Source organism: Oratosquilla oratoria, chromosome 1 (genome assembly GCF_046742065.1).
Source record: "Oratosquilla oratoria isolate Oo_2021 chromosome 1, ASM4674206v1, whole genome shotgun sequence".
Lineage (NCBI taxonomy): Eukaryota > Metazoa > Arthropoda > Malacostraca > Stomatopoda > Squillidae > Oratosquilla > Oratosquilla oratoria.
The window spans coordinates 133554590-133570705 of NC_134777.1; the positions used below are offsets into that span (position 1 = coordinate 133554590).

The 16116-nt window shown below is 40.4% G+C and overlaps 1 protein-coding gene across 3 annotated transcripts in view; it reads right to left on the reverse strand.

The window, feature by feature from the left end:
- The window catches only part of LOC143027196 (pancreatic triacylglycerol lipase-like), a 95471-nt gene that overhangs the window by 61747 nt on the left and 17608 nt on the right, over positions 1-16116 (reverse strand). For all 3 annotated transcript variants that reach the window (XM_076188378.1, XM_076188386.1, XM_076188370.1), the window contains exon 2: positions 10305-10897. In XM_076188378.1, the coding sequence (XP_076044493.1) occupies positions 10305-10593 (289 nt within the window). In that variant the 5' untranslated portion in view covers positions 10594-10897. The remainder of the gene's footprint in view (positions 1-10304; positions 10898-16116) is intronic.

Genomic DNA, 16116 nt, shown 5'->3' on the forward strand with positions numbered 1-16116 from the left:
TTGTTTTAAATGGAAAAATTTCTAGATGGAAAAGTGTTGCAAGTGGAGTTCCTCAGGGTTCCGTTCTTGGGCCACTTCTATTCATAGTATATATAAATGATATAGACCATGGACTAAAATCTACTGTTTCCAAATTTGCTGATGATACAAAACTGTGCGGAGTGGCAAATGATCACTCAAACCAATTAGATATTCAAGAAGATTTAGATCAATTACAGCAATGGTCTGAAAAGTGGCTAATGAAATTTAACACAGGTAAATGCAAGGTAATGCACATAGGTAAAAATAACAGTAAGTACGATTACAAATTATTTGGAAATTCGTTAACAAAAGTGGATAGTGAAAAAGATCTCGGCGTAATTATCAGTAACGACCTCAAATCATCCAAGCAGTGTATTTCAGCCTCTGAGAAAGCAAATAAGATTCTGGGACTGATTGCGCGATCTTTTGATTTCAAAAGTCCATCACTCATTAACAAGCTATATAAATCGTTAGTTCGTCCACATTTGGAATATGCTGTTTCCGTATGGTCACCGAATCTCATTAAAGACATTGACAGACTGGAAAAAGTACAACGGCGAGCCACAAAACTGATTCCAAATATCAAAAATAAATCATACGAAAATCGACGAAAACATATGAATCTGTTTTCCCTAAAAAAGCGTAGACTCAGAGGTGACTTGATACAGGTCTTTAAGATTTTAAAGGGAATTGACAACATCAAAAGTGACAAAATTTTCACATTGAATGAGAATCAGACAAGAAACAATGGTCTCAAACTGTCCGGAAATAGATTCAATTTGGAAGTAGGTAGAAACAACTTTGCCAACCGTGTAGTTAATGAATGGAATAAACTTCCTGCACAGGTAGTGCAATGTAGTTCAGTTCGAAGCTTTAAGAATCATTTAGATAAATACCTAAGTAAGATGCTGTAATGATTATACTTTATCTTATATTATTTGTTTTTGTTTTATCATTTGTCTGTCTGATTTTCATTTATTATTAGTTATATGTCAATTTATTATCATTTACTACTTACCTGTTTGTTTATTATTTAACTATACCTATGCATTTATTTATTTATGTATTTTATTTGTTATTTACATTATTATAGTTTTTATTTATTGTTTTATTATTAATATGATTTTTTTTCGCATCCGACCTAGATATGGATCAAAAGGTCTCCTGTCGGCATGCTCCGCCTTTGTAATCCTTTGTAATCCTACCAACCAGCAACGTCACCTCCCTCCTCACCCGGACACTTGAGCCGAGTAATATTCAAGTAGTGGGACATTCTAGCAGGACCATCAAGGATCTGACAAAACAGCAGGACAAAAAGGACGCAAGTTGGGGCAAATCCAATCCTTCCTCCCTCCGTGGGTTGGTGTTCTTCCCCCACCCCTTACCCACCCCACCCCTCCCTTGCTCGAGACCTTCCCCCGTGGTCCCTCCGGCTGACTATATGTACTCCAAATGTTCGCCCACATTGTTAAGTCTTGGACAACTTTCCCACAATGGAGTGTACAAAGTCAAGAAAAGGAAGTGACATGATAAGCCATGACGGGAGGAAGCCCTTCAACGGACAAACCGAACCCAGCTTCAACGGACAAACCGAACCCAACTCCTACAAGGCAGAGACCTGACTCAGCGAATGGAAAAATACGTGACAATGAACACACGAATCACTGCTGTACAGCAAAATCGAGATCAGTATGATCTGCAATTCCTTCGAGCCCTCGCTCACAATTTAGAAATAAACGTGGCTTGATCACTTGATGACTGATTTTTATTGCAAGGCTTGATGACTTTCTGTTGTTTGGCTTGACTAGCCTTTTTCTTTTTAAATCATGTGACTTCTATGGCTAGTCCAAATAAAATGTTGTTTTAGATTCCCTTTAGGTTTTAATTCTTTATTACTGAGCAGTTTCATGCAGTTGATGCGATGATGTCGCTGTTATGACAATCGCTATCATGTGGTCGCTGTTTTAAAAGAATCGCAATTGTGAAGTCGCTCTATTGACAGTCGCTCTTATTACAGTCGCTATTCGGAACCCGAGCCGTTGCAAGATGATTGAAGACAAGAGTCAATCCTTTAGATGTCTAGCGTGCACACGCGCACACGCACGCATTTGGCGTGAGACCAAGTGATCGACACATCTGCGTCCAACATTGTCAATCTACAATATCAGCATTTCTTTATCAGCATACGTGAAACACATATTTCTTTAATGTTCCCTTTTTGGTGTAAATATTATCCCATGCATGAGTAAGTGAAGCGGCAACAGCCACTTTGTGCCTGTAAATAGAATTTGGCACACACCCCCCCCCAAGTTCTGGTCGGGATTGATCCGTGATTGTACAGCAGAGAAAACGAAGACATTAAACTAACGAAACATCACTTCCACTGTAGAAGGGCGGAATCTATCTTTCACATAATCAACTTTGGATATCGTTGTGGGTGGCAAGTGTTACGTGCAGGGAATCACGAGCGTTGCATACTTTGTGGGACCGCGGTGCAACAGCCCCTCCACCATTACCTGCTAGAGTGCATTGCTATTGGCCTTCTTATCCTTATAGGCCTCAGCTCGCCACTCGCCTCAGAAGGAGTGGCGCGCCACTTCACCGTATACCCCTTCGGAGCAACCCTCAGCTTCCTGAAGGCACCCCCACCCCTGGCGCTGTCTAGGGTCGAGGGTCCCCCCCCCCCTCTTCCTGATCTCATCCGGGTACGACCACTCTTAACAATGTTAAGTGCGGACACATACTCCTGAGGTCATGTGTGAACTGTTCCGGCCGTTGCACCACCGACGCGAGACTGCGCGGGTGTGTGCGCGAGGGTGTATGCTTGTGTCCCTCGGTTTGTGGCACCCATCGGGGAAGGACACATTATATCTCCCCAGGCGAGGATGTAATTGTGTCAACGTGTTGATGTGTATACCCTGCATACTCTAAATACCCAGCAAACCAATACAAACACAAATCCAGAGACGCCATAGCCACCGACGCGAGGTTACGCGGGTGTGTGCGTGCGTGCGTATGCGTATGTGTGCCTCGGCGTGTGGCACCTATCAAAGATATTATTTCCCCCCAGGAGGGCGTATAACGAATGTGTCAGTGTAGTAAGGTATATATCCCATCACCTCTAAAACTCAACAAACCAGTTCAAACCCAAAGCCAAAGAGACGCCAGTCTCGTAGTTGACCCGCGCGACGTACCATAGTTGGTATGGTCGCGACGACCCGCGCGAGGCTAAAGGTCACTAGTGCCCGTGAACAACAGTGGACGACTGTGTGTATGGGTCACCCCCCCCCCCACACACACACACACCATCCGTTAGCCTCTGCGCTGTCAGCTCGATGCACCACGCGTGGTCATGAGCGCAAAGGCTGCTCCATGAGGCAAACGGCTGAGGACCCAGTTTCCCCGGCAGGCGAAGGGGTCTGCCCCTCCTGCCAAGGCTCCTGTGGCCCGGGCTTCTCTCCCGACCTCAGATCACATCGAGCCCCCCCTGTCATCGGCCACCTCAGCTGCACAAATGAAGGTGGATAAAGCAGGAAAGAAATAGTTGGCTCGCAATTCTTTATGAGGGCATTATATATATATATATATATATATATATATATATATATATATATATGTATATATATATATATATATATATATATGTATATATATATATATATATATATATAATGATGAGGACATTATATACATATATATATGTATATATATATATATGTATATATATATACATATATTTGTATATACATATGTATACATATATATGTATATTGGTGTATTTCGGTAGCAGGTTCTCATGTAGACAATTTTGATTGAAGTTCACAGCAGCTTCTGCGTTCACGACTTTTTTGCTATATATATATATATATATATATATACATATATTTGTATATACATATGTATACATATATATGTATATTGGTGTATTTCGGTAGCAGGTTCTCATGTAGACAATTTTGATTGAAGTTCACAGCAGCTTCTGCGTTCACGACTTTTTTGCTGAGAAGTTCTACATCTCTGATGATGGAACGGTGAGCAATGGGAAGCTCCCATAAAAGTTGTCCGAAAGACATAGAAAGTTCTTGTAGATGAAGAACACTTTATTAAAACAAGCTTTCGACCTACATAGGTCATCTTCAGGTTATGGTACAGGCAAAGAAGGGAGCAGTTTATATAGGGAACTAATTACAGAGTGGAAGGAAAAGGAGGAACGTGATTGGTCGAGGCTGGCCAATAGGGATCTAGGCATTGACCCGGGATCCCGCTTGCGAACCTGCCTGAGCCGTACGCCGTTCGTCCTCTTCTCTAACTATCTTGTAACTGTTTTGGAAATTTCTAAGGCTAGGAATTGTGTACATGTCAGTGTACCATCAGGAGAGCAGATAAAACATCATGCTATGTACTCATCTCCACCGACGAGTATATGTCTAAGATCAACGACATCCTCAGTGACTCCAGCAAATTCCAGGTAATTACTAGAAACCCAGTAGAAGACATTAAGGAACGTGCCAACAAATTGGTTTCTTCAGTGAATGCCAAAGTTGGAGGAATTAAACTGTCTCCCCTTACGGGCGATTATGGTTTGGGATATTGCTATGGAAATATTAAAACACATAAACCTGGCAATCCTCTCAGGCCTATAATAAGCCAAATCCCTACACCTACTTACCACCTCGCCAAACGTCTTAATGATCTTCTTAGCCCCTTCACTCCCAGAGACTACAGCCTCTCTTCCCCATCAGACTTCCTCGACCTCCTGAAGGGATCCAGCGGCGAAGGTGTTATAGCATCCCTCGATGTTGAAAGTCTCTACACTAACATCGATATTGACCGGACAATCCAGTTCATCCTAGAAGAGATCTACCCTGAAGGCAGCCCACCAAAAATTGACATTCCAAAAGTTTCCTTGCAGGCCCTTCTGGAACTCTGCACGAAAGAGCCCCCTTTCGTTTCACCCGACGGCAGAATGTTCCGGCAAATAGACGGCATCGGTATGGGTTCGCCCCTAGGCGTTCTTTTTGCCAATTTCTTTATGGGTTGCATAGAAAGAGACGTCTTCTCCATCCAACAGAAGCCACGAATCTACGCCAGGTATGGGATCCGGGCCGGATAGCGACTGTCAAAACAGCGACAGTCATAATAGCGACTTCATAAGGGCGACGTAATCAGGTGAGCGACTTTCAAAACGGCGACTGTCCTAATGGCGACCGCATTATAACAGCGACTGTAATAATAGCGACTTTACTACCGACCGGTCAGAATGGTCGCAGACTTATGTTTCAATTGCTTGTGTTTTCGTGTTTGTATTACGCGTTCAGTTGTGTTTACTTTGTGAGATAGGTTCAGAATGAAATATGCTCAAAAGGTCGCAGACTTATGTTTCTATCGCTCATATTTATTTGTTTGTGTTTACATGTTTGTGTTCACTTCGTGAGATAAGTTCACTGAAGTGAATTTACTGGTCGGTTGCTCGGTCGTCGGTTTTTTAATTCTTTTTATAATATTTTTCTTTCAATAATAAGTAAATAATAATAGAAACATTTAGGATTGGCCGAAACGTCGTACCCTGCATAGTTCTTGCCGAAACGTCAGTTGCCGAAATGTCTGTGGCCGAAACATCCTATATTCGATGCGCTCCCCTCCTGCATGCTCATAATGATGTTGAACTTCTGGACTGGGTTGTTCAAAATAATTTTTTGCACTATCTTGGCGTTGAATCTATCTTGACATTAAACATCATGGTAACACAGAGCGTTACCATGACTTTTAACATCAAGATAAACTAACGCCAGAATTAGTTTTTGAACAACCCAACCCTAGACTCCTTGTTATGATATGTTATCAATGTTAGACAACTTTTTGTGCAACAATAACACCATTTACCTTAGTCCACACATGAAAGCTGTATAATTCTAATTTAGATAATTTGGTGCACTGTATAATTTCAATTTAGATAATTTGTTTCATAAAATGAATTTCGTTTTCACACAGTATGTGCAAAAATATTGTCACTTGAAATTATATATATTTCTTTAATTCTTTTAATAATACATTTTTTTTTCAATAATAAGTAAATAATTATAGCAACATTTGGAGGACTGGCCGAAACGTCCTACCCTGCAGAATTCTGGCCGAAACGTCAGTGGCCGAAACATCCTACATTCGATGCGCTCCCCTCCTGCATGCTCATAATGATGTTGAACTTCTGGACTGGGTTGTTCAAAACAAATTTTTACATTGTCTTGGCGTTAAATCTATCTTGACATTAAGCATCATGAACATCAAGATAAACTAACGCCAGAATTAGTTTTTGAACAACTTTTTGTGCAATGATAACACCATTTACCTTAGTCCACATATGAAAGTTGTATAATTTCAATTTAGATAATTTGTTTCATAAATTTCATTTCATTTTCACACAGTATGTGCAAAAAATATTGTTACCTGAAATGATGTATAAGTAATTTTTTTTTTAATTATTTTAATAATATATTTTCTTTCAATTATAAAAAAAATAATGATAGCAACATTTGGAGGACTGCTGATGCGATAATGTCGCTGTTATGACAGTCGCTCTTATAATACAATCGCTATCATGTGGTCGCTGTTGTGATGGTCGCTGTTTTAAAAGAATCGCGATTGTGAAGTCGCTCTATTGACAGTCGCTGTTATGACAGTCGCTATTCGGAACCCGAGCCGCCAGGTATATCGATGACATCTTCGTATTGGCTAAAGACGATGACGAATTACAACACCTCCACCATTGCCTCCAGGAGGCATCGGGACTCAATCTCTCTGTAGAAAACAGTTCAGACGGATGTCTTCCTTTCCTCGATATTTTAGTTAACCAGCAACCGCATGGATTTTACACGAAAGTATTCTGTAAACCAACCAACCCAGGACTTTGCCTCAACGGAAGGAGTGAGTGTCCTGACAGGTACAAACGCGCCACAATCTCCGCGTATGTGAGGAGAGCACTCACACATTGCAGTAGTTGGCAGACCGTCCATGAGGAATTAGAACGAGCCACCCAGGTCCTCGTGAATAATGGATATTCAAACTCAGAAGTCTCCAAAGCTATCAACATCCAGCTTGACAGGTGGTACATCAAAGAAAATACCGCAACATCTGCAGGACACCATTTCCGTCTGTACTACCGTGGATACATGAACAGCCAATACAAACAAGATGAAAGAGCCCTTAAGGATATAATTTCCAAATACGTAGAAACAACCAACAAGGACGACAGACTGAACCTCACAATCTACTACAAAAACAAGAAAACACATCACCTCCTCCTAAAAAACAGCCCCAAAACTGACATCACAGAGCTTCAACGTAGCCATCTAGTGTACGAATATAAATGCCTTTCAGGGAACTGTGCAGCCCTGCCCTCCACGTACATTGGAAGAACCACTACGAAGCTCTCCAGGCGCCTCACACTCCATCTATCAAACGGAGCTCCAAAGAAGCACTCAGAAGAGGTTCACGGGGTTAGTCTGACCAGAGAAATGATAGTCGGAGGAACTTCCATCCTGCATATCGAAAGAGATTACTCCCGTCTACGTATATTAGAAGCCCTTTATATAAAAAACAAAAACCCTTCTCTCAACTCACAAATCACTGACATGTACACAATTCCTAGCCTTAGAAATTTCCAAAACAGTTACAAGATAGTTAGAGAAGAGGACGAACGGCGTACGGCTCAGGCAGGTTCGCAAGCGGGATCCCGGGTCAATGCCTAGATCCCTATTGGCCAGCCTCGACCAATCACGTTCCTCCTTTTTCTTCCACTCTGTATTTAGTTCCCTATATAAACTGCTCCCTTCTTTGCCTGTACCATAACCTGAAGATGACCTATGTAGGTCGAAAGCTTGTTTTAATAAAGTGTTCTTCATCTACAAGAACTTTCTATGTCTTTCGGATAACTTCTATGGGAGCTTCCCATTGCTCACCGTTCCATCATCAGAGATGAACTTCTCAGCAAAAAAGTCGTGAACGCAGAAGCTGCTGTGAACTTCAATCAAAATATATATATATATATATATATATATATATATATATATATATATATATATATATATATACAGGGTGGGGCGCAGAAACTTCCCGATTTGAGGATTAAATGATAAATTGTTTACACTTCACAATTCTTTATTCTAAATTAGAATTGCCTGTCACACAACATGGGAGATTTACTTTTACACAATTTTGAAAACAATATCTTTTAAATGTCCACCTCCATTGTCAATACACTGATTCAGACGATTTCGGAAGCTTTGGTCTACTCTCTCTAGCATGGTGAGCGGTATGTTGGCTATTTCAGTGCGGATGGCATTCTGAAGGTCTTCCAGGGTCTGTGGACGATCGTTATAAACCAGGGATTTGAAATAATCCCACAGGAAATAATCACAGGGGGCTATATCAGGTGAGCGCGCTGATTTCCCTGAGAGGAGACTTAAACTGGCCAGCGCGCTTGCCTAATTTAGCCCCCTGTGATTATTTCCTGTGGGGTTATCTCAAATCCCTGGTTTATAACGACCGTCCACAGACCCTGGAAGACCTACAGAATGCCATCCGCACTGAAATAGCCAATATACCGCTCACCATGCTAGAGAGAGTAGACCAAAGCTTCCGAAATCGTCTGAATCAGTGTATTGACAATGGAGGTGGACATTTAAAAGATATTGTTTTTAAAACTGTGTAAAAGTAAATCTCCCATGTTGTGTGACAGGCATAAAATTAGAATAAAGAATTGTGAAGTGTAAACAGTTTATTATTTAATCCTCAAATCGGGAAGTTTCCGCGCCCCACCCTGTATATATATATGTATATATATATGTATGTATGTATATATATATATATATATATATATATATATATATGTGTGTGTGTGTGTGTGTGTGTGTGTGTGTGTATGTATATTCTGTTGAAAACGACAGCAAATTCATTAGAAATTAATTTCTTTCTTAAGCTTTCTAGTTTCGGAAAGTAGATTTCTGGGGAAATGAGAGGGGAAGAAGCAAATTTCCAATTGACATTGGTACCAAGAACCTTATCACACTACCACAGAACATGAAGGAACTACACACCGCATATTCTATAAGTCCCAGATGTCCAATAAATATAAAGAGGATGAGAAAATATTAAAAGACATTATTAAAAGAAATGTGACCCCCACGAAAGAACGTGACAAATTATCACTCACCATTTATTACAGGAACAAGAAAACATCTTCCCTAATCTTAAGAAATCACACCGCCCCAAAACCTCATGGTATACGTCAATCCCACGTAGTATATAAATTCACCTGCCCAGAGGAGGACTGTACGCCCCTATCTACCTACGTGGGAAGGACAACTACCACCCTGTCCAGAAGAATCACCCTTCACCTACAACAAGGAGGACCGAAACAACACCTTTGGACCCACCACAGACGCCATCTCGACAGGGAAACCATGGTACACAACACAGAAATCGTCGCAGAGGAGAAGGACCTCCAACGTTTGACCATTTTGGAGGCTGTAATCATAAAAGATTTACAACCCATTATTAATGTACAAACAAATGATTTCTCCCTCCTCCCCAGCATGAAACCTACACGTAGGAGACATTTGTTCACCAAAATACAACCACCAGATCAGAGAACACCCATAAAGGTCCAAAATATCCCCGCAGAGGATAAAATGTCATGCCTTAGGCGATCGGCTAGGCTTAGGAACCAACCAAATAGCGCCAGCCAAACAGAGGAGTCATTAAGTGACCTCTCCAAGTTTTTCCTTTATACACATTTATACTCGTCTTGGTCACACTTCCCTTCATTCCAACTGAAAATGCAGAACGATCTGCGAAACGTCTTGGGCTTATTATACTGTGTTTTGTTTATTTTCATTTATTTTGTATATAACATAGACTTCTGTGTTAATATAAGTTACCAATGTCAATTGGAAATTTGCTTCTTCCCCTCTCATTTCCCCAGAAATCTACTTTCCGAAAGCTAGAAAGCTTAAGAAATTAATTTCTAATGAATTTGCTGTCGTTTTCAACAGAATATGCTTAAAAGAGAATTTCCTGCCACGCTTCACGAATATATGTATATATATGTATATATATGTATGTATGTATATATATATCTATATATATATATATATATATAGTATATATATATATATATATATATATATATATATATATATATATATATATATATATATATATATATATATATAATTTCACTGAACAAAATAAGTATTCATTCATGTGTATACTGTAGGTGTACTTACGTTCATCAGATAACGAGATGGACTCGACGATGGGTTTGTAGATGGGGTGCACGGACGCTCGCAGGACGTTGCCCAGCACAGGGACCTCCCGCAGCTCTGCCATCAGACCTTCCAGAAAGCTACGAGGTGCCGAGGTCGGTAATTCCTCCGGCTTAGGTTGCGCCGCGGTTTGAGAAAGAGCAAGGAGGGGTAACAAAAGGAAAATGTGGAGAGTAAGCCAAGGAAAGGACGGAAAAGACATTCGATGCAATCTTAAGGAGCAAAGGGTTTTAGGCATAGGTTTATTCATTGTGGCAATGCTTGGTTACTTGGGGTAAAGTCCACTTTAGGGTTTTTATCTGGATGAAGCCTACTAGGTAGGTTGAGATCTGACAAGTAACGATACATTTGAATGAATATCACCATAAGGATGAGGTTGCGATTTAAACCAAAGTTAGCTCATCCTTTCTGCTGCTTAGCCGCTGCTTGCTGCTCGACGTGACGGAGCACCCCAAGATGCAATCGACCGTAATTATTACAGGATGACCTCTCCTTTGGGATAAAAGAGCCTGCATGTGTGGAGAGGGGGCGTATGACCATACATGGAGGCCAGCCTGCAATGATAAATTAAACTTAATATATATATATATATATATATATATATATATATATATATATATATATATATATATATATATATATGTGTGTGTGTGTGTGTGTGTGTGTGTGTGTGTGTGTGTGTGTGTGTGTGTGTGTGTGTGTGTGTGTGTGTGTGTGTGTGTGTGTGTTCACTTGGTCTTTGGATCACGTGTTGGACTCGTGATCGACAGCTATTTCCCTCCTGAAAGAGAGCTCAGAGCTCGTAGGTCCGATCTATGGGTAATGCTATGACCTTGCACACACACACATCCCCAACTCCCCGTCCACGAGAGTCAGAGTATCGACCCGAAGCACAGCGATACCGAAATAATTTCAGCCCTGGGCAGGATTCGAACTGGGTAACTGCGACCACCATCGTACTTCACAGTCCAGCGCTCTACCAATGCGCCACCGAGTCGTGTGTGTATTCACTTGGTCTTTGGATCACGTGTTAGACTCGTGATCGACAGCTATTTCCCTCCTGGAAGAGAGCTCAGAGCTCGTAGGTCCGATCTATGGGTAATGCTATGACCTTGCACACACACACACCCCCAACTCCCCGCCCACGAGAGTTGGAGTAACACCCCTCAGCGCTGCGATACTGATATTATTTCAGCCCCGGGCGAGAGTCGAACCCGGACCTCCGTAGTGGCAGGCCAGAGCTCTAACCACAGCGCCATGAGAGGTGTGTGTGTGTGTGTGTGTGTGTGTGTGTGTGTGTGTGTGTGTGTGTGTGTGTGTGTGTGTGTGTGTGTGTGTGTGTGTGTGTGTGTGTGTGTGTGAAATAATTTTCTGTCATTCTGTCTTACGGAACTAAATGTGGTACAGGCCCCAAGGTACCCATCCATCAATGGTTCCAGAAATCGCTCATAGAAGAAATACCATATTGTCAACCAGAGACAGAGCAGAGATAAGATGCTCCGTGTCTTCTCTGTGGCGTATGCATCTAGCACAGTACAAGAGTGAGACGCCTTCCTTTCTGAACATGCTGTACTTGTTACTACCCACAATACAGTATCCAGGACTACAGTGTACATGAATACGGGACTCTGCCTCAACGGTAACAGTGAGTGGCCTGGACGCTACCTGCGCTCCCCCATCAGCGCCCATGTCAAGAGGTCCTTCTCCCACTGTTCAGCCTGGAAGGACGCCCACATGGAACTAGAACGCCCAACTCAAGTTCTAGCCTCTTCAATACGAGTCAAATTCTCGCGGGCAGCCTCAGTTGCCTGATGTACGATGATTCGATGATGCATCACAATACTCGCATTATAAAATATAAAGTTACAGCTGTATTACTCGTTCTCTTTCACTCTGAATATTAATAACCACAGAAAATATGATCAAGCCAGTTCACAGAATATGGGGGTCACTCAGTTACAACTACAAAATAAATATAATCAAGACACCAACACCGACATCCTCATATACCCACTCTCACCTCACGACGCCTACGTAGGCGTCATCGAATGGAAGGAGTTTGTCAACAATGGTTACAGCAAGGTCTATATATAGATCTTGGGTTACAGCAACTCCGACGTATTCTACATAATCAAAAGAAAATTAGATGAATGGTACACTTAACAAATCAACAAAATTAACATGACTCCTCAAGACCAAACCAGCAAAATTTATCATGAAAAATTCGTGCCCGCAGAGTACAAGCCAGACAAGATTATCAAGGACATGAATTGATAGAAAGATTCGCCCTACAAACCCTAAATAGCATATTACTCTCATCATCTACTACAAGACTACATAAAAAGCTCAATTTTTGCTCCTTAACAGATCCCCGTTGACTAAAACACCCCTGGAAGAAGACTATGCTATCTACCAGCACACTTGCAATTGTGAGAAGTGTGGACCTCGCTTTTACAATAGTATGACTAAAACGAAATTGACTAAGCGAATAACATCCACTTTATCTAGACCCGTTTCCAGTTTAAATATAATTATCCTGTCGCCTCTCTCTCTCTCTTCGTTCTATCAAGATGAGAAGTCCCGGTTTCTTCAGTCTTTCCTCATATATATAATATTGCCTCCTTTAGCATGCCCTCCATTTATATATATATATATATATATATATATATATATATACATATATATATATATATATATATATATACATATATATATATATATATATATATATATATATATATATATATATATATATATATATGGGTGATCAGATCACTGCTGCGTATTTTAGTGTGGGCCCTATCAAACTTTCCATTATTTTCTTCATCGTGTCCTCATCCATGTAGCGAAATTCCACTCTTATATTTTTCAACAGATTATAGATCTCTCTCGGTATTTTCTTTGTAAGTGCGATCCCCAGTCTCATAAGGAAACAGAAAGGGTTGGGGGTTGCCGATTAAGTTAAGCAGCCTTGCTGCGGATGTGCTGTGTCTTGCTGCATTGCTTCTGACCCAGGGCAGTGGGCTGGATACAGGGATGACCCGTCATCCATGAGGAGCCAAGATGAGATGGAAGAAAGTGTGGCGGATAGGAATGAAATGGGTGGTAGTAGGTACTTGCCTTTTGACTTGGCTACCTCCTTTGTAAGAGGGGAGAAGCCCTTGGTATATAGATTAGATATAGATAGTACTTCAGTTGATAGGTCGTCTTTGATTATAAGACCTAGTTCCTTTTGCTCTTATATAATTTTCCCATTTTAGAATTCATCGTCGTTCTTTCCTAACTTTAGCTCATTTAATTTTTTCCCCCTTTTCCACCCCGGACTCCCTTGGCAACATCATACAATCCTTCACATCCTCTTCATGATCTTTGCATCGTCAGCAAATAGATTTGCATAGCTATCACTCACTCACTCACTCTCTCTCACACACACACACACACACACACACACACACACACACACACACACACACACTTCAACGAACGGACGGCTTAGAGGACGTTCTGAAGAAAAGTGAAGTTTCGTGGATCCCAAAGAAAAGGAAGTGCCTATTGTATTTACAGGGTGGGGGGAAATTGCTCGTGGGGTAGTGGGAAAGTAGGGAAAGAAGAGAAGGGGAGGGATTGCTGAGGGAAATGGAAGGAAATGAGGAAGGAGAAGACTTGGCCCAGGCAGACAAACGAAATGTAAACACCAAAAAACGGCCCCCCGACCAGCTGAGTGACGACGAAATGTCTAATAAAAATGTAAAGATTAGAAGTATAGATAAGAGCAATACAGTAGAAAGTGATGAGAATATTTTCCAGGGATTTAAAGAGGGTGGGGGGGACACAAACCCCGCCCCCCCCGACTGACAAGACTAGAAGAGAAGTTCGATAAGATGATCGAGGACTGGGAGCGTAGGTTCGGTCATGTTAACAACATTGTACAGAGGGTTGAAAAATTGGAAGAACTAAAGGAGAACAAAAACTTAACTAAGGAAATAGAAGACCTAAAAAGACAGTTAAAAGAAGTAAAAAGGGAGAATGAAGAGTTAAAGATGAATAATAAAGAAAACAGAGAGGGATGGAAGACAATTCAAGAAAACAGTAAAGTTGTATTTACTGACATAATCAAACAGCAAATGAGAGAACAAACTGAAGACTCAGTTATTAAAGTGATGAGACAGAAGGAGAATATAGTAAGAGACTTAGCTGATAAAAAGAAATGTATAATTATATTAGGAATGGAAGAGAAACATAACCCAGATAGAACCTCAAGAACCAATGAGGAAAATGAAAAAGTAAGCAGTTTACTAAAATTAGTTCAGGAAGATGAACCAGAAATTATGAGGGAAATTGAGGAAAAATTCAGGCTCGGAAAGTATAGTACAGATAAGACCAGACCAATTAAGATTAAATTCAGGTCACAAACGACGGCTGAGAATATATTATCCAAAACAGGGAAACTAGCAACAAGTGAACAATATAAAAAGGTATGGATAAAAAGGGAAATGAATAAAGAGGAAAGAGAGGAAGAAAAGCAGAAAAGACTTGAAGCTAAGAAAAAAAACGAGAGCAGAACGGAGTCAGAGAAAGAGAGATTCTATTGGAGAGTAGTGAATATGAAACTAAGGCAGTTCGACATACAAGAGAAAAACAAAAGGGAAACAGAGAACACAATGGAAGTGACAGAAAACTAAGAGTGTCTTACACAAATATAGATGGATTAATAACAGGATTGAATGAGCTGAATGATTATTTGAAAGAAAAAGAACCGGACATAATGGGAATTGTAGAAACAAAATTAAAAGGCCCACTACCACCCAACAGTGTAGGACATGATGCATATAATTATTGGATTAGAAACAGAGAGAAAAAGCAAGGGGGTGGAGTTATGTTCCTGACTAAGAAGGATATAAACGTGAGGGGTGTCACATATGGAAAGAATACAGTAGAGATGATTATGATAGAAGTGGAAGACAGAGATAAGAAGAGCAGAAAATTTGTGATAAATTATATGCCTCCGAAAACAGCCTCATGGGAGGAGAGTGAACATAAAAGTATGTTAGAGGACACAAATATAACATTAAATAAAATAATGGAAGATGGAGGAAGAATAGTTATGATGGGCGACTTTAATTGCAAAGAAATCTGCTGGGAAGAAATGACAGTAAAGGGTGGAGACGGCTCATGGGGAAACGCTCTACTTGAGATGATTACTGACCATACAATGACACAATGGATACAGGAGAACACTAGGTATAGAAATGAAGAAGAACCGTCGAGACTAGACTTAATAATTACATCTGAACCTAGAATAGTGGACAAGATTGAATATAAAACACCAATAAGTAAAAGTGACCACATATTGATTGAACTGGAACTTAATGAAGAAAAATATATTAAAAGAAATGAACAATATAGAAAAGGAAGAATGATGTATGAAAAAACAAACTTTGATAAAATAAGAGAATTCTTTCAACAAGAAAACTGGGAAGAAATATACAAAGAAGAAACAACAGTGGAAGAGAAAAAGGAATATTTTGACAAATATTTACAAAAAAGGAGTGGAAAAGTATGTCCCAAGACAAAAACAAGAAAAAGAATATGTGAAATGCTGGTACAACAAAAGTTGTAGGGAGTTAAAAGACAAAAGAGACAAAGCCTGGACCAGATGGAAAAAAGACAGACCTGAAAAATGGAAAATATATACCGGTTATAGAAATGAATATGTACAAACGTGCAGAGAGGAAAAGAGAAAATATGAAAAAGATGTCATAGAAAAGTGTAA